General features: G+C 36.3%; 1 protein-coding gene and 1 pseudogene across 2 annotated transcripts in view; one reads left to right on the plus strand and one right to left on the minus strand.

Annotated features, from left to right (window-relative positions):
- The window catches only part of ANAPC1 (anaphase promoting complex subunit 1), a 100,402-nt gene that overhangs the window by 37,801 nt on the left and 38,207 nt on the right, over nucleotides 1-24,394 (plus strand). For both annotated transcript variants that reach the window (XM_012742806.2, XM_012742807.2), the window contains exons 20-30: nucleotides 1,281-1,372; nucleotides 2,179-2,327; nucleotides 7,016-7,094; nucleotides 7,493-7,529; nucleotides 7,626-7,696; nucleotides 9,207-9,385; nucleotides 11,998-12,212; nucleotides 14,854-14,972; nucleotides 19,268-19,539; nucleotides 21,113-21,347; nucleotides 24,119-24,210. In XM_012742806.2, coding sequence (XP_012598260.1) covers nucleotides 1,281-1,372; nucleotides 2,179-2,327; nucleotides 7,016-7,094; nucleotides 7,493-7,529; nucleotides 7,626-7,696; nucleotides 9,207-9,385; nucleotides 11,998-12,212; nucleotides 14,854-14,972; nucleotides 19,268-19,539; nucleotides 21,113-21,347; nucleotides 24,119-24,210 — 1,540 coding nt within the window. The remainder of the gene's footprint in view (nucleotides 1-1,280; nucleotides 1,373-2,178; nucleotides 2,328-7,015; nucleotides 7,095-7,492; nucleotides 7,530-7,625; nucleotides 7,697-9,206; nucleotides 9,386-11,997; nucleotides 12,213-14,853; nucleotides 14,973-19,267; nucleotides 19,540-21,112; nucleotides 21,348-24,118; nucleotides 24,211-24,394) is intronic.
- On the minus strand, nucleotides 5,109-6,198 carry LOC142870005 (ubiquitin-conjugating enzyme E2 variant 2 pseudogene; annotated as a pseudogene).

The following is a 24,394-nucleotide window of genomic DNA, read 5'->3' on the forward strand; positions in this document are numbered from 1 at the left end:
TGATATCTTATAAGAACCTTATAAATACATTTCTGAAATCTACCTTCTCAGAAAACTAAATCATTTTCTATATACCTAGTACTTCGAAAATGTAGTATAATCAGTCTGAATATAAAATTCAGTTGATTATGTTATCAGCCCACCACATCTTATAGACATGGAAAGACACCGATTATGTAAGAGCCTGTGGGTCATGCTGGGTTTTTAGTCTTTACCTTAACATTAGTGGAGGGTCACAAAAAAATGGGGATTCATTTTGACAAGATGACTGGCTACACTGTGGTGGAAGTTCTGTAATAACATCTGCTGTTTTGTAATAATATCTACATTCAAGTAGTGCTTTATAGTTAACAAAATCATAGCTTACTCATAGAGTATCAAAAAGTGTCAAAGTAGGTATTATGATTCCTATTTTAGTGTTAAGGAAACTTGCCCACGTTTGTCTCTGAGAGCATGAGTGTTGTATGCTAGTTGTGAATTGTCTTTGCTGTGCTTTCCTTGTTGCAAACTGTGGTCATTCCTGTCTTTCAGGCACTCATAGTGGATCCACAATAAGATAGGTCTAGTAATATGTTACAACTATATTTTTAGCACCTGTGTTTGGCTCTGAATTCTAAGGGTCATACTTAGGTGCTATTTGAGCCTTCGTGACCCTTAGTGATAAGAAGTTGTATTTGAATTAAATTGTCAACCTCTGAGTTAAGATTATCCCACATTTTCGAATTCTGTGATCTTCCTTAAGATCCTAAAATCCTTTCCTGAGACATAGCAGTTTTAATTGATGGTAAATTTTACTTATGACATCATTCCTGTTATGGAAATTCTTTTGTAACTAAATAATTTCCAAACATAGTTATCTCAAATAAGTAACATTTGTGTCATATTTTACATTTTATAAGGTATTTTTCATATATATTATTTAATCTTCAAAACTTGAGAGTAAGTTAGCTGATGTTTCCCCATTTTCTGGAGGAAAATACTGAGGTTCGTAGAGATGACTTGCTGAAGTTTACACAGCTGATGAATAACAAGAGCAGGAATTAGACCATAGTGCTTGTACTCTAGTTTTACCTCCACACAATTTAGCAAGAGGATATTGGGTTGCTTTTGTCACATTGGGTACTTTAAAGTCCAGAAATACAATAAAGAGAAGCTGGATTTGATTATCTTTCTCATCAGTAAGTTTTTTTTAATAGAAAAGTTCAACAGATGCCTCTTTCTAACTCTGCAGGGGAAAAATGCTATAATACCTTCTTTTTTATATGCTCTCATTGTTTTAGGGACTTAAAATTGGGGCCTTATGTGGATCATTACTACAGAGACTACCCAACACTTGTCAGAACCACGGCACAAGTATGCACAATCGATCAAGGTAAGTGTTTGTGTCATTACAGATTTTCTGAACAGTGTAGTGACGTTTGCTTCTGTCTTTTTCAGTGAATAGCAGAGGATATATTTCTTACCTTTAGCCTCTAAGTTGGGGCAGACTTTAATTTGTTATGTTTGTTTTCTGACTCATAGTAAGCCATACTTTCTTTTGTATATAGGGAGAATTTTACCCATCCTTAACGTTCTGACTTGCAAAAGCTTAGAGAGAGCTTCGAGTGCCAAGGATGCTTTAACTTAGATCTGTGTTGTCCAATTAGTAGCCGTTAGCCATATGTTACTTAAATTTAATCAAAATAAAAAAAATTCAGTTCTTTAGTGCACTAGCCACATTTCAGATGCTCAGTGGCCACATGGGGCTAGTGGTTACCACATAGGATGGCACAGATACAGAACATTTCTATCACCACTGTACTGTCCAAGGCCCTGAGACAGAGGGACTCAAAGTTGGGGCCAGTTGTTAGAGTTGAATCCTGGGTGCCTCTTCTGTTTTTTCACCTTTAGGGTTAGGCCAAAAAATTTTGGTTAGATTCTTTATATACCTTGGACACAAGAATTTGCTTAGATTTCCATTCAGGACAGTATAAAGTAGAAGTCATTTAAATTCTTCTTGTAATAATATAGTCAGTTATTTACTGTGGCAGAAAATGTGAAGCATTTTGGAGAATATGGAAAAATGTTATTCTGATTGTTTCAAAACGACAGGTACTGTTGATCATCTTCCATTTAGAATAAAATAGTATTGTCTTAATGCATTCTTGTATCTTTATGAACATTTATCTAATTTTAAAGCCCAAACAGGTTTTATGCATCATCCATCATTTTTTACTTCTGAGCCGCCAAGTATTTATCAGTGGGTGAGTTCTTGTTTGAAGGGTGAAGGAATGCCACCCTATCCTTACCTCCCTGGAATCTGTGAAAGAAGCAGACTTGTGGTCTTGGTATGTATTTGGAGTGTTACGTATCTTGTTTAATTTTTTTCTTTTTCATTTCAGTTTAATTTAAAAAATTACCATATCTAAAATTAATTTTTTTCTTATGATAACTTGAGGAAGATAATTATTTTTTTTCTATGTACAGGTTTATGAATTTCAACACATGTATAGATTCATGTAATCACCACCTTAATTAGGATATAGAACATTTAAATCACCCCCTAAAAATTCCCTCATGGTTTTGAGATTCATCCAACTTGTTGCCTGTATCAACAGTTCATTACATTCTATTGCTGATTCATAGTTCATTGTATGGCTATGCCACAGTTGGTTTATCCATTCAAGATAGTTGGGTTGGTTTCAGTTTTTAGCGATCATAAAAACAGATGCTGAAAGCATTCATGTTTAGGTTTTTAGGTGAACATAAGTTTGTGTTTCTCTAGGATAGATACCTAGGAGTGGGATTGATGGGTCATGTAACTAAGTATATATTTAGTTTTTTAAGAAACTTTGTCAACTATTTTCCAGACTAGGTATTCCATTTTAGATTTCCTCCAGCAATAGTTAACAAATCTTTTCCCTGCATTCTTGTCAGTATTTGGTGTTGTCACTATTTTTTAATTTTGTCATTCTGATAGATGTGTAGTGATATCTCATTGTGGTTTTAATTTGCACTTCCCCAATGGCTAAGATGTTTTGAGAGTTCTAGATACAAGGTTTTGTCAGATAGGTGGTTTGCAGATATTTCCTTCTGGTTTGAGCTTATTTTTTCTCATCATTCTCTTACTGTTTCACAGAGCAAAAGTGTTTAATTTTGATGAAGTCAGCTTATCAATTTTTTTAGTTTATAGATACTGTTTTTAGTGTTGTGTCTAAGAATTCTTTGTTTAACTTCAGCTCATGAAGATTTTCTCCTGGGTTTCCTTGTAGATGTTTTGCAGTTTCATGTTTTACATTTAGATTTCTGATCCATTTTGTTAATTTTTCATAAGGTGTGAGGTTTTAAGTCAAGGTTTGAATTATTCCATTTGGATATCCAGTTACTTCAACATTATTTTTTGAAAAGACTATCCTTTTTCTGTTGCATTTGCATTTTGTTAAAAGTCAATTGGCCACATTCTTGTGGGTCTATTTCTGGACTTTCTATTCCTGTTCATTGATGTATGTGGCTGTCCACACTGTGTTGATTACAGTAGCTTTATAGTAAGTCTTAAAATTGGTTAGTGTTACTCTGTCCATTCTTCTTTTTCAAAATTCTTTTAGCTATTTATGTATATATTTTTTGCCTTTTTTCTTTTTTGAGACAAAGTCTCACTCTTTCCCCAGCAGGAGTGCAGTGGTGTTATCATAGCACACTGCAACCTCAAACTCTTGGGCTCAAATGATCCTCCTGCCTCAGCCTAGGATTACGCTGTGCCCGGCTCATTTCATACTAAATTTGTAATCAGCTTGACTATAGCTATAAAATATCCTGCCAAAAATTTTTTTCAAAGAAAGACATTTTCATTTATTTTTAGAAATTAGTTTGTTTTGAGTAGTTAATACATGTTGAAGTCCAAACTTTCATGTAGAACCAAAGGGCATTGGTAAAAGTGAGTTCCTTGGAGCACGTGTGCCTCAATCCCTACACCCTGGAGCAACCTGCTTGAGGCCTGTTGTGAACCTTTCTAGAGTAGGTCTTCACATGGTTTAAGGAAGACCATATGCTTTTGTGTCCCCTCTTTCAAACATTGGCAGACTATAAATGTCCTCCACCCTGCCCTTCTTTTCCTTTACTCTGCATTCTGCTCTCCTTCATGTTGAGATGTTGAGAGTTTCAGAGCCCACCCATGGTTCCAAGGCAGACACACAGAATGATGATTCTGTTTTTTTGTCTTCTGTCAGAGTCTTTCTGTCACCATGGCTAGAGTGCAGTGGTATCCTCATAGCTCACTGCAACCTCAAACTCTTGGGCTCAAGTGGTCCTCCTGCCTCAGCCTCGCAAGCAGTTAGGACTACAGGCGCTGGCTAATTTTTCTATTTTTTTTTGTAGAGATGAGGTCTCACTCTTGCTCAGTTTGGTATTGAACTCCTGACCTCAGGCCATCCTCCTGCCTTGGCCTCTCAAAGTGCTAGGATTACAGGTGTGAGCCACTACACCTGGCTTGTTTTTTTTTTTTTTTTCACGTTCCACATTTTATTTACATTTTAAGACTAACTTTAATCTCAAAATCACATATCCGTACACCTATTTCCTTTTTCTTGACTTCACTTAAACTTAAATGTGTGGTTTGTTAAACAAAGACTGTAAACAAATATTTACCATGTCTGTTACATGTAAAACACAGGAACAGCTTTTAACAGAAACTCATCAACCCCCCCACACACATTTTTTATTATAAATACAGGTATCAAAACAATCCTGAACATATTTTTGATACTACTAGTAGTCAGCACCCACACCGCTTCAAAAATTAACACAATTTGTGACAATATTCATTGTACCTGCTACTTTAAACAATGTCAACTGCAGCTCTTTCACTAAGCAAGATGGATTAACGCATGCCAGTTCTGTTTTTCCTTCTTGAGATTTTTACTTTTCAGAAACACACATGCTTCCACTGCCATCTGAAACTCTTCACGCTTTCATCTTGTAAACCTGAATTCTGTCTTGAGTATTCCAGGTTTATATTTAAATGACAATGCCTTAACAAGAGAAAAAAAATTGTGCTGCATTTTTCCTCCTGTTACCTGAAAACATAATGGGTGTACATATATTAAATATATTCTTATTCAATACAAATGTCCAGGTTATGTTTACCAGGTGGAATTCTTTTACTTAATGTGTGAGTATTTTGCATTGTGATATTTAATCAAGACATTAACATGAGTAGAAGGTTGTTGATTTAAGACAAGTTTGAGATCCACTAAAATTAATTGTTGTATGTTTGTCCTTCTGGTGGCTGTGGAAGCTTCATATTTTCTTTGGACATCATTAGACGTCTTAGCTCTTGAAGTACAACTTTAATGCTATATGAATTTTGCCATTTTGCTAACACTGGTATGCTCCTTGCATCCACCATCCCACTGGAATTATTTATTCCATTCATATTAATTTTTGTTACAAATCTAACTGATGGAGGAGCTTCTGGGTATTTAGATCCACATTCTACTTTCAAGCTGTATATTCTGTTTTCATAATTTGTCTGTGGAGACCGCCATCTTCTCCTGCAGCCCGACGCAGCCGCACGCACGCACGGGACGTCGCGCGTCCTGTTTTTTTCTTTTTAAAATGCTGTCTAAATATATAGCTGTATAAATAATGCTGTCTAAATACTATAACATAGTATTTATTATTTTAATCATTTTTAAATGTATAATTCAGTGGCATTTAATACATTCACATTATTATGTAACCATCACCACTATGTACACCCAAGACCTTTTCATCATTCCCAACATAAACTCTGTACCAGGCTCTGGTAACCTCTATTCTGTTTCTATGAATATATCTATTGTAGGTACCTCATATTATTAGAATCATTTAATATTTGTCCTCTCTCTGTATCTGGCTTATTTCACTTAGCCTAATGTTTTCAGGGTTTATCCATGTTGTAGCATCTTTCAAAATTACATTTCTTTTTAGGCTGAATAATATTCCATTGTATAGATATAACACAATTTATCATTTCATCTGTTGTTGGACACTTGGGTTGTTTCCACCTTTTGGCTTTTGTGAATAATGCTGTAATCAACCATGGGTATATAAATATCTGTTTGAGTCTCTGCTTTCAGTTCTTCTGGATATATACCTGGGAGTGGAATTGTGGAGTTACATGGTAGGTTGTTCAGTGTTTAATTTTTGAGGAACTGCTAAAGTCTTTTTCACAGTGGCCATACCCTCTTACATTCTCACCAGCAATGCAGGAGGGAAGGTCCTAGTTTCTCCACATCCTTGCCAACACTTGTTATGTTGTTTGGTTTTTTTAAATCATAGCCATCTTAGTAGATGTGAAGTGGCATCTCATGGTGGTTTTGATTTACATTTCTCTAATGATTAGTAATGTCAAGCATATTTTCATATGCTTATTGGCCATTTATATATCTTTTTTGAAGAAATGTCAGTTCTGAATTGCCTAGTTCTGAATTGGGTTGTTTGTTTTTTAATTGTTGAATTAGTGTAGCTTATATACTCTAGAAATGAAAACATAAACAACTTTGGTCATAATTGTCAAAAACTGGAAGCAACCCAAATATCTACTAGTTTTTGAATAGATTAAGTTTGTTTCATCTGTATTAATGGAATGTTACTCAACAGAAAAAGGGAACATATTACTGATACTTGGAGTAACATGGATGAATCTCAAAGGCATTATGCTAAGTTAAAGGAGGAGGACATAAAAGACTTCATATTGTATGATTCCATTTACATGGCATTGTAGGACAGACAAAATTATAGGGCAAGAAAACAGATGAGTTGTTTCCAGTGCTGGGTATAGGAGTAGTAGGGGGTTGACTGCAAAGGACACAAGGGAACTTTTTGGTGTGATCAAAGTATTGTCTATTCATGAGTGTGGTAGTGTTCAGGTGATTGTATAAAGTTTGTCAAAACTCATACATCTGTATACCTAAAATGGATGAATCTTTATTATGGTTATTTTCTAATTATACCTCAATAGTTTGAAAAATAATATTTTAATTTTCTCCTTTTGCAGAGTATAGCACTCTATATACTTGGTGATGAGAGCTCTGTTTCTGATGAAGCCTCACAATATTTGTCCAGAATAACTATAGGTAAGTTCATATAATGTTAGGTCTTCCAAAATAAATTTTTATAAATGTCAAGATCAGAATTGAAATTAAAAAATTTATGTTAAATTAAAAAATTAAAATTAAAATTTTCATAAGTGCTTTAGAGGCTATGTCTTGCCTCTTTAATACTGTTCTAGTCTACAGTCTACAACTGATTTTCAGATACCAGGATTATTTAAAATCCAGCAAATTCTATATTTTCAGTGTGGCTAACAGGACTATTTTATCCTCAAGGAAATTATTATACTTTCCAGCCTGCCATGTTATAGCTTATTGTATTAATTTTTAGGACTTGATTATTAATGAATACATGTTATATATATTAGATATTTTTTAACCAAGATGACTATCAAAATAAATTTCATTTTGTTGCCTTTCAGCCCCCCAAAAGTCACAGGCAGAACGAGAGGAAAACAGGTGACTTTATTTAGATTGTGCTTTTATATTAAAAATTTAAAACAATATTATGTTTTACTGTTCTGTTTAATAATTTAGTGTTTTATTCTCTTATAGGTTTAGTTTTAGGCATTCTACATCAGTTTCTAGCCTGGCTGAAAGATTAGTTGTCTGGATGACTAGTGTAGGTAAGAGCTTATTTGTTACCTCCTAACTTGGTCCTGCTTCCTCCAGACTAGCTAGAACTGGGAGGCATGAGGAGAGAGGGGCTCTGGCTTTATGAAAAGGCTTCACGAGGTTGAGATTATGATTCATCAAGCCATACTTCCTTTTCCTGAGGATCTCGCAATTTCCATATAATATTTGGAATACCAGATTTTTATTTGTAGGTGTATAAGAAATTGTTATTTGCCATTCACCTTGGACCATTTGAGGCTGTGGCTATGTAAACTGGTCTCAGAATGGAGAACTGTAATCACTGCATATTCAGACGTGAGGCCATTGTGATACTTAGATGTCAGAAATGGGTATTTATAGAAAGTCCTAAAAGTAATTGTATAAACATTTCAGAGTAAGTGCTGGGATTATAGACATCAGCCACCATGCCTGGCCCACCATTATTTTTTCAAGTTACATCCTTATGTAGCAAAAATATATTCATTTTCATGTTATATAGTCATATTATTAATACACTATTTGACTATATCACAACTTAGTTGTCACTTATATTCATGATAGACAATGGGACTTGCCATGATGAAGCAATGTTATTAATGAATATATTTTTATATTTATGTATATTTTTATACTCGTGTCCTGGTGCACATGTGCACAAGTTTCTGTATGGCTTTGATGGACCAAAAGGGTAGACCTATCTGTACAAATCAACTGTTTTCCAAGGTGGTTGTATATTTATACTGCCATCAACTATGAGTAAGAATTACTGTTGCTCTACTTAGTTGCTGGCATTTGGTATTGACTGCCTTTAATATTTGTCAAGTGAGTGTGAAATTATATTTCCTAGTGGTTTTAATTTGCATTTTTCTAATCACTTATTAGGGAGAGCATCTTTTTTTTTTTTTTTTTTTGAGACAGAGTCTCGCTTTGTTGCCCAGGCTAGAGTGAGTGCCGTGGCGTCAGCCTAGCTCACAGCAACCTCAAACTCCTGGGCTCGAGTGATCCTTCTGCCTCAGCCTCCCGGGTAGCTGGGACTACAGGCATGCGCCACCATGCCCGGCTAATTTTTTATATATATATCAGTTGACCAATTAATTTCTTTCTATTTATAGTAGAGACGGGGTCTCACTCTTGCTCAGGCTGGTTTTGAACTCCTGACCTTGAGCAATCCTCCCGCCTCGGCCTCCCAAGAGCTAGGATTACAGGCGTGAGCCACAGCGCCCGGCCTAGGGAGAGCATCTTTTCTTGTGTTTATTGACCATTTATGTTTCCTCTTCTGGGAAATGTCTTTTTTCCTTTGTGTTTTTCTTGTTGGATTGTCTTTTTTTCTTCAGGTTTTAAGGAGTTCTTTTAAATAGGCCTTTTGTATTAACCCCTGATGTCAAGATATTAGTCTGGTAATAATATAAATAAAATGAATTTCTTTATTGTAAAAGTAGATGTTTACTAACTTCAGTCAGAGGATAATTGGAACAGTGACAAGTCTAAATTAAAATTTTTCTCCTTTCCTTTCACCATAAGGATTCACTTTAAGAGATCTGGAAACTCTTCCCTTTGGAATTGCTCTTCCTATCAGAGATGCAATTTATCATTGTCGTGAGCAGCCTGCTTCAGACTGGCCAGAAGCTGTCTGTCTCTTGATTGGACGTCAGGATCTTTCCAAGCAGGCCTGCGAAGGAAACTTACCCAGAGGGAAATCTGTGAGTATGAACAGAAAGTTCAAAGTAGTTTTAGCTTCAATTAAAATCAAAGTAGAATTGTTCGTCTTCATTTCCTTTGTCTTTTTGCAAGTGTATATATTAGTTTTATGTTGTATGCCAGAAATTGGACAAATTTTATTAATTGTAAATTGAACATGGGAACAGGAGATTCATGAATGCTTTGTCTTGCCTTTCTTTCTGGACCTTTCTTTGCCTTGAATCAGGACAATCACTAAGTCACGAGTCACGGAAACTACTGTGCTTATTTTCCTACTTGTACCATGTTGGTAATTAAAACTTTGTAATTATTACAAAGGAGAAGGGAGAGCATGTATGTATTGAATTTGGATAGTTAATATATAACTGTTTTCTCTTTCATAGTTTTTGATGTGTTGAATTGCTTGAATTTAACCTTTAAATAGCTGTAAATATATTTGTTTAATCATATGACACTGGAGCCCCAGGAAAAGTATCTTTTTTTCACTAGAGTTGTTTAGAAATCCTAGGTTATTTCTCCTGAAATACTGTCCTTTATCAGTCTTCAAATCTTTTTTAAGAATGGATTCTAAAAAGCCAGCAAATAGTGAAATATTTTATTACTCTCCACTTATCTCTCGTTTTAAATCAGCCTCTTTTAAAACTTAAAAATTAATGAAACTTTTAAAACTTCTTCTAGAACTCTAGTTCTTTTTTTTTTTTAATAATTAATATCACTTGATCAAGAAGGATTCAGGAATGATCGTCCTACTCTGTGGACTCTTCTATGTTCATGTCCCTGAGAATACAGTGGGAATTTAGCTTATCTTCTAGTAGCCTTTGAGACAATACATAATGATCAATACATTGTAACTATTTGTAAGATCACCTTAGGTCTTAAGCTATTAATGCTTCTTCAGAGCTTATATCAAAACTTACCTCCTAACTCCAGAGTTGCCTAATGTGGACCTGTGCCAGAAGCAGTTTCCATGGAGGTCTGATCTCCAGCAGGGTCATCCCAGCACAACTCCTTTAATCTGCATCAAAATAATGATTCTTAGTTGAATTAGTGTTTGACTGATTTTAAACAGAAAAGCAACCTTTTTTGCTAATAATATGGTTATCCTTTCCTGCACAAAGAAAAGTCTTCAGCCTTAATATCTCTTTTGTTACTGTGTAAGAGAGCAGTTTAACAGCATTAGAACTAAAACATTAATCTGTATTTCAATGTCATTTTAAAGTAATTCTATCTAAATTCAATTTGTTTGGTTATTTGAAGCTACATTTTATGACATATCCCATCTGAATTTGATTTGTCAGCTGTTTGGGTCTCTATCTTATAGCTAACTCAATCATTAGAATATAGTTTCTATTAAAATTAAATATTCCATAGGAATCAAAATGAATTTTTACAAATGAAGATTGATCTGCTGTTGTTTTTTTTTTTTTTTTCAGGTTAACCTTGTTATTTCCACATTAAATCTTATAAAACTTTGACATTCCTGCTAGGAATTAAGCTTTTTTCTTTTCTTTTCTTTTTTGAGACAGAGTCTCACTTTGTTGCCCAGGCTAGAGTGAGTGCCGTGGCATCAGCCTAGCTCATAGCAACCTCAATCTCCTGGGCTCAAGCGATCCTCCTGCCTCAGCCTCCCGAGTAGCTGGGACTACAGGCATGCACCACCATTCCCGGCTAATTTTTTGTATATATATATATTTTTAGTTGGTCAATGAATTTCTTTCTATTTTTAGTAGAGATGGGGTCTCGCTCAGGCTGGTTTTGAACTCTTGACCTCAAGGAATCCACCCGCTTCGGCCTCCCAGAGTGCTAGGATTACAGGCGTGAGCTACCACGCCTGGCAGGAATTAAGCATTTGTTAAAAGAGTATAAAACTCTTTTTGAGAGAAAATGAAAAGATTCCATGCAGTTCACATCTGTGTTGCAGTCAGGTTGAATCATTTGGACTGGGAAGCCCCATATAAAAAGCACATGCTGAACTTATGAGGACAGGATGACAGTCAAGGAATTTACCCTCTCACTTGTTTCGCTGCGGCTTATTCCCTTTCCTTCTAAGAAATGTTTATTTAAAACATACTTAGAAAGAAAGTAAAAACCAACCATGATCCATTGTATTTAAAGTAGTAAAGTAAGAAAGTATTTTATTGCCCTGTTTCCTCAACTCATGGTGTATATCCTTCAGGTTTTTTTCCTTCTGCTTCTGTTAATCAACAGACAATATTTAAATTAGTGTGGGTTCCTGAATAATAGTGAGTAGTGTTTATGTTCTATTTGCATTAATTTGTTTCTTTTTAAAAAATGATTAATATGTTAAAATTTTACAATTTATTCAGAATGTTTCTCTCAGTGTACTCAGCCTCTTGGCTATTGTCCTAAATTTAAACTTTTTCCCTTAGTTCTATAATGAATCTTTCCTAGTAGGCAATATAATACATTTAAAAAGATTTATGGGTTAGGGTCCCAGTATACATTGGGAGCCCATTCCAGCCCTGCTTTGAAATACATATTTCCCCTGCACTGGTATAATTGTGATATATCAGCCTATGTATATCTCCTTATGTTCAATAAATGCATGTAGAGTGTTTTTTAGATTATTATTACAATACAGTGTGTTACTCAGGTGCTATCATCAGATGTTCCTTCGGGAACAGAAACTGAGGAGGAGGATGACGGCATGAATGACATGAATCATGAGGTTATGTCATTAATATGGAGTGAAGATTTAAGGGTGCAGGATGTGCGAAGACTTCTTCAGAGCGCTCATCCTGTCCGTGTCAATGTAGTACAGTATCCAGAACTCAGTGACCACGAATTCATTGAAGAAAAAGAAAACAGGTAAAGGGCAACACTGTTCATTATCTCTTGTCGCGTTTAGTTTTTAACATTTGGAACTTGTTTATGTTTGCTTTTCCTTCAAGTTTTTAACATTTAAAACCCTAAAAAGATTAAAAAGATACTTGAAAATTAAAATATATCGTGAGTTTTAAGTTTTCATTCAGTCTTAACAAACCACACATGTTTTCAAAACATGTGTTGAACCTTTGGCTTTTGGGGACATTGTTTTATTTCATACCTTCCTCCTCTTTAAGTATGTATAACAGTGTACTGTTTAGAAAAGTTGAATCTAAAACCATTTTGGTGGTAGTTATATTAAGAATTTATAAACAAAGCAAAACACTGGACTTACTGTGCATCTTGATAGGGAATAGATTTTGAGTGTTTTTTTTTTTAATTAAAAAAAATTTTTTTTGCTGCAGTAGGCAATATAAGCTTTCTCCTACCACTCCCTAACAAATGATATATCCCTTGATAAATTGTAAGACTCAATTATAACCAACATCACATGCCTGTGACATTCCAGAGATATTGCCTTGGGGCACTTCAATTTCTATTTTAAAATTCTCCTGAGTCCTTTTATCTGCCTTGTCTCTATTGCCTGCCATTCCTCTGCCACTGTTTTCTAGTTCTTTTTACTTTTTCTTATGGTGCTGCTGCAGGGGCAAAGGCCACCCACACTGAGCCATAGGTTGCTAAAGATCTGAGTTGTCATAATTTCTCTGTCACTGTTTCCTCTACATATGTACCTAGGTATGTTACCTGTGAATGAGGAGATGGGGTGACAGAGAAGTTGAATGCAGGGCATAGTAGTTATGAACATGGCATCTAGAGTCAGGCGTGGCCACTATCTATTGGTTAAATTGCTTAACCTCTTGCTGCCTTAGTTGCATCAACTGTAAGACTAGGCATGATTGTAGCATTTATACCTCATAGGGTTGCTCTGTGTATCAAATGAGTTATTTCTACATAGCACTTGGAATACTGCCTAGTACATAGAAAAACTCAATGCAGTCAGCCATTGTTATTAACAGGTTACATTGATTCTCAGATGCTAATTTTTTCACTTTTTATAATATGTGAAAGCAGAATGTCTTTCAGTCAATAGATGTCATAGTTTAATTTGCAGCTCTTTTTCTTTCTTAATACCTCATTAAATAATGATGCATCTTCTCATTAGTGGCAACTTAGATTCGGGAGATACAATATTATTGTTATTATTATAATTTTGTAACTTCTGTGCAGTTGAATTGGATTATGTGTTAAAATTTCCTTCAGAAAATTTTATGGGCTGCAGCCTCTTGGCTTTGAATTTTCTTGATCCCAAATTAACGCAGGGCAGTGTTCCCAAAGAATCTTAGGACAGCAAAATTTTTTTCTTCATTGAGCTAGAAAAGCAGTTACATGTGTATGTACATTTAGGGAGAGAACATGCTTGTGAATAGCTTTGTCTACAGAGAAAATGTTAGCCTCCTGTCAGCCTCCAGAGGGTTCTTATTTGTATGTCTTCAGATATAACTTGTGTAAGCATATCCTAATTATAAATACCCCTACTTCCAAAATCTCTGTTAGTTTTTGTCTTGTTTTAAGGGATTCTATAGAATGTAATTTATTTATTTATTTATTTTTTTGAGACAGAGTCTCGCTTTGTTGCCCAGGCTAGAGTGAGTGCCATGGCATCAGCCTAGCTCACAGCAACCTCAAACTCCTGGCTCAAGCAATCCTCCTGCCTCAGCCTCCCAAGTAGCTGGGACTACAGGCATTCGCCACCATGCCCGGCTAATTTTTTGTATATATATTAGTTGGCCAATTAATTTCTTTCTGTTTATAGTAGAGACGGGGTCTCGCTCTTGCTCAGGCTGGTTTCGAACTCCTGACCTCGAGCAATCCGCCCGCCTCGGCCTCCCAGAGAGCTAGGATTACAGGCGTGAGCCACCGCGCCCGGCCGAATGTAATTTATTTTAACATAGGAGTAAGATAAAGAGTGTTATATTATTAATTTTGAGGTATATCCCATAGAAGCCATTTTAACATTGAACATACCCAATATTTGGTGTTATTAGTCATATAAATCCTAGCCATCATGTAAATGAAACTAATTTTGTGTTTTCCCTTAGATGCCATGAAATCCATTCACCTTTAACATAGGACTTCCTTCCCTTGTGTACAGACCTCAGAGGTAGCACTTCTGAGGCATATAGGCAAAATGACTGGATAGGAAGAGGATCTCACGTGTACTGAGGACAGCTAGACTGAAAATAGCACAATGGTGAAACCTCAAAAGTACAATATTTTCCTTTGAGAAGATTAGCATCAATCAGAATAGAATTTTAAATTTCTTTTTTTGAATACCTAGGGAGAGTTGGCTTGTTTATAGGCCAGCTAGTTTTCATTCAAAGCAAATATAAAACAAAACAAAAGAAATATGTTTGTCCCGTAGGTTCTCTAGTGGTAGCAAGAGTGTTAAAATGAGAACAGTCATGTTTCGGTGGTTCACCCACATTTTTGTATGAAATTACTTTGAGGTGACTTAATTTCACACAGTATATATAGCCTTCTTTGAAATACCTACCTACAGATTACGTTTCAGTTATGCTTTGCTTTAAAATTTTTCACATGTTGGTTTTTATTTTAATTATAGATTGCTCCAGTTATGTCAGCGAACTATGGCCCTTCCTGTAGGACGAGGAATGTTTACCTTGTTTTCCTACCATCCTGTTCCAACAGAGCCATTGCCTATTCCTAAATTGAATCTGACTGGTATGTTAAATTCTGGGCTCAATGAGAACGGAAAATGATTAGGTACATGCATAAGTAGAGTTCTTTGAATTTTTCAGTTAAAACCAAAGAAATGCTCCCCTCTCTCAGTAGTTTTAAATATTGTTAATAGCTGCTATAATGGTTGTCAAAGCTCAAATAGCAAATCAAACTAAACATTAAGAGAAGCAGAATATAGCCCATTACTAAATTTTGCATTTTATTGAGATTATTTCAAAATATAAAAGTCACTTGGAAAAATTCAGAAAGATAATTATTGACAATGAGATTATTGACTTGTAAATAATCTTAAAGTATAATATGTAAAAACATTTAGTCTTAAAATGTCTTATGTATATATGGTCATTTTATAAAAACAAAATATATTCAGCAAAAAGAAGAAAATGGTCACTTATAGTAGTCTCACTCTTTAGCATTACTACTGTTAACATTTTTGTACACATGTTTTCCAATTTTATTTCTACATATTTATAATTTTATATTTGTTTAATTATCAGAAAATTTTAATGTTTTAGAAATTGTTTTAAAAATGTATCCTATAGGCTGGGCGTGGTGGCTCACGCCTGTAATCCTAGTACTCTTGGAGGCTGAGACTGGCTGATTGCTCAAGTTCAGGAGTTTGAAACCAGTCCGAGCAAGAGTGAGACCCCATCTCTACTAAAAACAGAAAGAAATTAATTGGCCAACTAAAAATATATAGAAAAAATTAGCTGGGCATGGTGGCGCATGCCTGTAGTCCCAGCTACTCGGGAGGCTGAGGTAGGAGGATCGCTTGAGCCTAGGAGTTTGAGGTTGCTGTGAGCTAGGCTGACTCCACAGCACTCTAGCTCAGGCAACAGAGTGAGACTCTGTCTCAAAAAAAAAAATGTGTCCTGTAGTGAGCATCCTTCCATATCTAGCATATTTTTGTCTGTGTATACGGTTATTTTTTGTATACATGTATTATATACACTTTTTTTTTTTTGAGACAGGGTCTCACTCTGTTGCCTGGGCTAGAGTGCCAAGGTGTCAGCCTAGCTCACAACAACCTCAAACTCCTGGGCTCAAGAGATCCTCCTGCCTTAGCCTCCTGGCTAGCTAGGACTACAGGCACATGCCACCATGCCCAGCTAATTTTTTCTCTTCTTAGTTGTTTGGCTAATTTCTTTCTATTTATAGCAGAGACAGGGTCTTGCTCTTGGTCAGGCTGGTCTCCAACTCCTAATCTCAAGCAATCCTTCCACCTCGGCCTCCTGGAGTGCTAGGATTACAGGTGTGAGCCACCGCGCCCGGCCTTATATACACATATTTTTTTTTTTTTTTTTTTTTTTTTTGAGACAGAGTCTTGCTTTGTTGGCCAGGCTAGAATGAGTGCCATGGCATCAGCCTAGCTCATAGCAACCTCAAACTCTTGGGCCCAAGCGATCCTACTGCCTCAGCCGCCCGAGTAGCTGGGACTACAGGCATGCGCCACCATGCCCGGCTAATTTTTTCTCTATATATTAGTTGGCCAATTAATTTGTTTCTATTTATAGTAGAGACGGGATCTTGCTCTTGCTCAGGCTGGTTTCGAACTCCTGACCTTGAGCGATCCTCCTGCCTTGGCCTCCCAGAGTGCTAGGATTACAGGCATGAGCCACGGCGCCTGACCTATACACATATTTTTTTTTTTTTTTGAGACAGAGTCTCACTTTGTTGCCCAGGCTAGAGTGAGTGCCGTGGCGTCAGCCTGGCTCACAGCAACCTCAATCTCTGGGGCTCAGCGATCCTGCTGCCTCAGCCTCCCGAGTAGCTGGGACTACAGGCATGCGCCACCATGCCCGGCTAATTTTTTGTATATATATTTTTAGTTGGTCAATTAATTTATTTCTATTTTTGGTAGAGATGGGGTCTCGCTCAGGCTGGTTTCGAACTCCTGACCTTGAGCAATCCGCCCGCCTCGGCCTCCCAAAGTGCTAGGATTACAGGCGTGAGCCACCGCGCCCGGCCATATATTTTTAATCAATACCATTTTTATTTGCTTCAGGATATTTCTTTCAGGGAATGTGCCATAGTTTATAGAAACAACCTGGTGTTGTTGGAAATATAGTTTTTGATATTTTAAACATTGGTGGGGCATATTTGTTCTACGAATTTAGGCTAAATGCTTAGAAGTAGAACTCTTAGGACAGCAAGATGACTGGTTTTTTTTTTTTTTTTTTTTTTTTGAGACAGAGTCTCACTTTGTTGCCTAGGCTAGAGTGAGTGCCGTGGCATCAGCCTAGCTCACAGCAACCTCAGACTCCTGGGCTCAAGCGATCCTTCTGTCTCAGCCTCCCAAGTAGCTGGGACTACAGGCATGCGCCACCATGCCCGGCTAATTTTTTCTATATATATTAGTTGGCCAATTAGTTTCTTTCTATTTATAGTAGAGACGGGGTCTCGCTCTTGCTCAGGCTGGTTTTGAACTCCCGACCTCGAGCAATCCGCCCGCCTCGGCCTCCCAGAGAGCTAGGATTACAGGCGTGAGCCACCGCGCCCGGCCCAAGATGACTGGTTTTAAGATTTGGATGTAATATGTCAAATTGCCTTTCTGGTTGATTGTATGAGTTTTTACTTCTACCAGATATAATTGTGCCCATTTTCCAGTATTCTTGATTACAATGGGTTTTACAGTGCTGGTGTAAATGTGCTCTAAAGGTGACAATTACATACAGTTGAAATTATCTAAGAAAAATTAGCTGAATGTGGTGATGTGCTAGCCACTCAGGAGGCTGAGGCAGGAGGATTGCGTGTACCCAGGAATTCAGGGTTGCAGTGAGCAATGATCTTGCTGCTGTACTCTAGCCTGGGCGACAGAGCAAGATCCTATCTCTAAAAAATACAATAAACAAAAAAATAAATTATCATTGAAAATCTCTTAAGATATAGTGTATGTGGTTTTATGAAACCAGCATTATATATATATAAAATATATATGCAGTAGTGTGTATATATAAGATACATGCAAATATAATAGCATGATATTTTAAATTGCATACTTTTTTAAAGTCCAGAGTCCCACTCAGATTTGAGTGGCAGCTCATGCTTTGAGCAGCATGCAGGAAATGAGATCAGCTGGGTGAAGAAGAACACATTCTCATCTTCCATATCGTGCCTATTCTGAGCCCTGATCTCAGTGAGGGACATAACAAAGCAGAATTACTTTCAGTATTTAAATTGTTCTCTCAGAGGTGAAGCAATTATGGAAAAATCTGAAGAATTACTGAATCTTGATGGAAGGCATGGTATAATAGGTGTTCATTTTATTAGTCTTTTCAACTGTTTATATGAAAGTTTTCATATAAAAAGTTTGGGTTAAAAAGAATGCTACAAATAAGATATTCTGCATCTATTTAAAATTTATCTTAAATAACTTTTTAGAATGCTTTTAAAACCATATTTTTAAAGCTCCAGTGATCTGGATAATTATATGTAATAACCAGAATATTTGTTTTAAATATTTATCCATGACTTGAGGTCAGACAATATTAAAAAAAAAAATTCTGTATTTGCCTGTATACAATGTAGTTCAAAACCAAGAGTCAAGAAAAATATTCAAAGAAGAACGTATAGCAGCATGAACATTTAATTTACATCACTCTTAAATTAACCATAAAATTGAATTTAGTGAGTACTATTTAGTGATTTTCAACTCTATGAAAGGTTGCTTTTTATATAGCTATCTCTAAATGCAATTTGTTGTTTTAAACAATAGCATATAATTAGTTTATCTATCTATCTATAGAGAGATAGCCATATATAGATAACATATAGAAATAGACTTATAAATGCCCTTGACTCTAAAATGTCACTTTTCGTTTATGTCTAGAGAAAAATATATTTGAAATTAACATCAATGTCATTAGTGAGATGTTGGAATTTATTATTCACACAGTTTAACTATGATATTAATCTTCATTTTGGTTTCTAATTAAGCTCTCTGCTTGTTTGAAAGAAAGATTTCAGAGCAATGAGTATCTTAATTAGATCTGTGTAAAGTTAAATTGATATCAATTATCTCAGTATATAGCCCCATGCATTTTATTTTAGCAAAAAGGACAAGAACTGTTTCATACAATGAAGGGTTTTTCCACCTTACATTAAGTTTGACTCACATGTATAAAAGTGGTCATAGAGACCTCACATCATTCTAGGTATTACGGGGTATAGGATTTTGAATGTAAAAAAGATAATCTTGTTCTTAAAGATCTAAATTTAACAATTTTGGTTTTGTGGATTTTTATTCTCTCAATGTTAAATTTTGTTTGGCTGAATAGGGCGTGCCCCTCCTCGGAACACAACAGTTGACCTTAATAGTGGAAACATCGATGTGCCTCCCAACATGACAAGCTGGGCCAGCTTCCATAATGGTGTGGCTGCTGGCCTGAAGATAGCCCCTGCCTCCCAGATCGACTCGGCTTGGATTGTTTACAATAAGCCCAAGCATGCTGAGTTAGCCAATGAGTATGCTGGCTTTCTCATGGCCCTAGGTCTGAATGGGCACCTTACCAAGCTGGCTACTCTCAATATCCATGACTACTTGACCAAGGTGAGAACTTATACTCCCAGCACCTGGCATTGTGCCTCACCAGCCTATTATTGCAGTAGCTCCTGAACACTCTGTTTGTTCTTCTTTCTTGTACCTCTAAATCATTTGTTCCATGGTAGGCAGAATAATCTTTCTAAAGCGTAAATCAGAATATATCACTTTCCTGGTCAAAACCACTTAATGGTCTTCCATTGCTCTTATGTATAGTCTGAGAGCCTATGTGATCCTGCTTACTTCTCCAGCTTTGTACCACTTTTCCCTGTGCTTCCCACGCTCCAGCCATCTGCATATGAATTTTATATCATTCATATATATATATGAATGGCTGTTTTCGTTTCCTGGCAGACCAAACCCTTTCACTTCACAGCCTTATTGTCTTAAGAAGATATGTATGTATGTGTGTGTGTGTGTATATATATATATATATATATATATGAATGATATAAAATTCATATACCATTTAATTCAGCAATTTAAAATGTACAATTCTGTGGTTTTTAGTGTATGCACAGAGTTATGCACCTACCATCACTGTTAATTTTAGGACATTTTCATCATCCCATAAAGAAACTGTACTCATTAGCAGTCACTCCCCATTTTTCTCTTCCCCTCCAATCCCTTCTCAGTCCCTGGCAACCACTGACCTACTTTTTATCTCTATGGATTTGCCTATTCTGGACCTTTCAGATAAATGGAATCATACAATATGTGGTGTTTTGTGACTAACTTCTTTAACTTAACATAGTGTTTTCAAGGTTCATCCATGTGGTACCATGTATCAACACTTCATTCCTTTTTATTGCTGAATAAATATTTTATTGTATGAATGTGCCATATTTATTTATCAGTACATACTTAGGTGTGGAATTACTGGGTCATACAGTAACTTTTTAACTTTTTAAGGAATTATCAAACTCTTTTCCAGAATGGCTGCACCATTTTACAACCCTATCAGCATACATGAGGGTTCTGGTATCTCCATATTTTTGCCATCAGTTGTTATATTATGTATCTCCAGTTGTCCCAGCACTGTTTTTTGAAAAGACTATTCTTTCCCCATTGATATGTCTTGGCAACCTTATGGTTAATTTTGACTGTCAGTGCTAGGGTTTATCTCTGAATCATCTGAGCCATTTACATGCTGTTCTGTCACCTGAAACAGTCTTCCTTACCTTGCAAACTTGAGTGCCCCCCCCCCCTTTCCTGCCACTTTTCCGGGCTGATTTGTACTCATCCTTCAGGTCCTATTATAAGTTTCTTTATATAATTTTCTTTAGAGATTCCTAATAATCCTCCAGTCTCTCCTAATCTAAATTAGGGTCTTTAAAATACTCTGTTATAATACTTTGTACTTTTTTATTTATATATTTTTAGTTTAACATTTCTTTTTTCCTATTAGGGCACAGGTCCAGAGAATAAGGATCATGTTTGTTTAGTTTATCACTATATTCTTAGTGCCTCTCATTGTGCCTGTGTCATAGAAGGACTTATTGAAAGTGGCAGGCAATATTTTATTTAAAACTATTTATTTGTTTTGGTAGTGACTCAACTTTTAATTTATTTTCTATCTTAGGGCCATGAAATGACAAGTATTGGACTGCTACTTGGTGTTTCTGCTGCAAAACTAGGCACCATGGATATGTCAATTACTCGGCTTCTTAGTATTCACATTCCTGCTCTCTTACCCCCAACGTCCACAGAGCTGGATGTTCCTCACAATGTCCAAGTGGCTGCAGTGGTTGGCATCGGCCTTGTTTATCAAGGGACAGCTCATAGACATACTGCAGAAGTCCTATTGGCCGAAATAGGTATGGGATTAATAGTGCTGAATCTTCATAGCATATGTTACCCATTCCACATGAATGAATGGCCTGGCTAGAGTGCAGTGGAGTGATCATAACTCATTGTAACGACCTCCTGGGCTCAAGTGATTCTCCTAACTCAGTCTCTTGCATAGGTAGGACTATAGGCATGTGCTACCATGCCTGGCTAATTTTTCTCATCTTTTATAGAGATGGGGTCTCACTATGTTGCCCAGGCTGGTCTCCATCTCCTGGGCTCAAGCGATCTCCCCACCTCAGTCTCCCAAAGTGCCGGGATTATAGGGGGTGAGCCACTACGTTCAGCCAAGTGGTCACATTTAATGAGGTATCTGTGGTTTTAATCACATACGAACATGCTGTTTATCTTGCTATGTCTTTACCATGAAATGTCTAGCAGTGGCCTGCACTTAAAACTCAAAGTTGATTGTTTAGGTCCTTAGTATCACAATATTTATTCTGCTGGACAACAGCAATTCCAACAGAATTCAAGTGATTAACTCTTTCCTCTTTTCGTGCTGGTGGGTGTGTTGGTGGTGGACCTAGGAATAGTAAGGTGCATATATACTCACTGCAGTAAACATTTTCTGTGTTTTTCATTTAGTCTAAACTTTTTGGAAGTCCATATTATGTGTTGTCATCTTTTTCTGACAAATGGAAATACTATTGGCATTATTGGTATGCTCAGCAATTTAAAAATAATACTTTCATGTCCTGTTCTGACCTATTCAGGATCTTTTCCACATATATTTCAGAATATGTTATTGAAGATATATTATTCTTTAGTATGATTTTATCAATTAGCTATTGCCACAGTAACAATACATAACAGACAACCAAAATGAGCCTGAGCAGTTCTGCTTCAAACTGTAGATCTGTGGGTCAGCTGCCCTGGTTCTGCCTCACATGCATTTTTCCTGGACACAGGCTGGAAGGTGTGTTTCTCTCCTGGTGATGACACATGGAAGAGAGAAACAGATAATGGAAGTACCTTTCAGGACTTTGCTTATATTAACCCTGCTGAGATCCCGGGCCAAAGCCATTCACATGGCCAGGTCCACTATGAACCTATGTCAAGAGCATGGATGTAAACCCGCATTGTAGGGTAGTGAAGATTGGGACCCACAGTTTTAATCTGCTATAATGATAAATTATTTGCAAAGTTGAAATGTTCCTGTTACCACAATATATAATAGCATAAGTTATTCTCCTGAAAAACACTTATGCAAAAGATACTGAACACTGGTTGCTTAAAGCTTGTTCATCTACATGGTAATTTAACATTCTCTGGCTATGTCATGATGACATCTAATGATGTCATCACACAGTCTCACAGCCATGGCACACCTCTTTTATGCTGTATATGGAAAGTTTCTTTGATTCTTATGCATATGCCCTTGTATGTAACTATCATCAGAATGTTCATACTTTTAAAATTCTTTTTTTTTTTTTGAGACAGAGTCTTACTCTTGCCCGGGTTAGAGTGCCATGGCATCAGCCTAGCTCACAGCAACCTCAAACTCCTGGGCTCAAGTGATCCTCCCACCTCAGCCTCCTGAGTAGCTGGGACTACAGGCATGCGCCACCACGCCCGGCTAATTTTTTATATATATTTTTAGTTGTCCAGTTAATTTCTTTCTATGTTTTTTAGTAGAGATGGGGTCTTGCCCTTGCTCAGACTGGACTCAAACTTCTGAGCTCAAACGATCCACCTGCCTTGGCCTCCCAGAGTGCTAGGATTACAGGAAAATTCTACCTTTTTTATATATCATTGTTATAAATGGTTTTAAAATAAATTTTATATTGTATAATATTTCATGGAGTTGATAGTTTATATAAAGTACCAGTTTTCTTATTTTCAAGATTTTTTAGGTTGTTTCTAATTCTTTGCTATATGTATAAATGTTACACTGATTATGTGTAATTTTTTTCTTTTTTCTTTTTAAATTGCATTTTTTCCTGTAGGGATAGAATTCTAGGAGTGTGAAATGTTTTTCAGAGAGAGAGACCTTTATACATAATAAGTTTTGGTGCTCTAAAGGGTAGAGTTAAGGTTATGGGGTGCTTTTTTAAAAATTTTTATTTATTTTTAAAATGTTTTTGTAGCGATGGAGTCTCACTATATTTCCCAGGCTGGGCTTGAATTCCTTGGCCTCAAGAGGTCTTCCTACCTTGGTGTCCCAGAGTGCTGTGATTACAGGCATGAGCCACCACCCCTGGCCTTAGGGTGCTTTTTAAAAGTACGAGTTTTGCATCCAGTCAAACTTTTAGAATCAATACACAGAAATTCTACTATAGTAGGGCTCAGTATTATGTAGATTCAAAATAAATGTGTGAAATATAATATTTAACAACTTAACATAAAGTGTCCTTCCTGTTTATTATCAGTATTTGAACACATTTCACCACATCCAATGCATGGATTTGAAAGTAACAAAACAAAAACAGAATGCAAGAGATTAAAAGTTAAAACTTTTTTGAGGTATTCTTCCCTTTAAAATAATTTCTCTACTTGGTAATTTTTTTGTAAAACCTAAGGTTTCACATTATTTGAAAGTCATTGCTTATAGAGGCTTAAATTGGCAAAAGGTCCATTCTGAGGCCTTTTTAAAGGTAAACTGACAGATGTGGACACCATTTTGATAGTGTCATAACTTCTTGAGTTATATTCCATTCATATCTCTTAAGCAACTTACTAAAATTTTTATGAATTGGGATTTTAAGAGATTAGCTTGAACTGTATTACTTTCTTTTTACAGGACGGCCCCCTGGTCCTGAAATGGAATACTGTACTGACAGAGAGTCATACTCTTTAGCTGCTGGCTTGGCCCTGGGCATGGTTTGCTTGGGGGTAAGAATAGTCTATGCCTTCCTGTGCTTTAGTTACAACATCTGCATGTTGAGACAAATAACCTTAAACCCGAATATCACTCTGCCTTACTGTGACTTGATTCCCAGTTTCTTTCTTCTTTCTAACTATTTTTCAAAGTTCCAGTTTCGAAGTTCAAAGATGTGTGAATGGAGAGAAATTATAG

The sequence above is a fragment of the Microcebus murinus genome, chromosome 3, assembly GCF_040939455.1.
Source record: "Microcebus murinus isolate Inina chromosome 3, M.murinus_Inina_mat1.0, whole genome shotgun sequence".
Lineage (NCBI taxonomy): Eukaryota > Metazoa > Chordata > Mammalia > Primates > Cheirogaleidae > Microcebus > Microcebus murinus.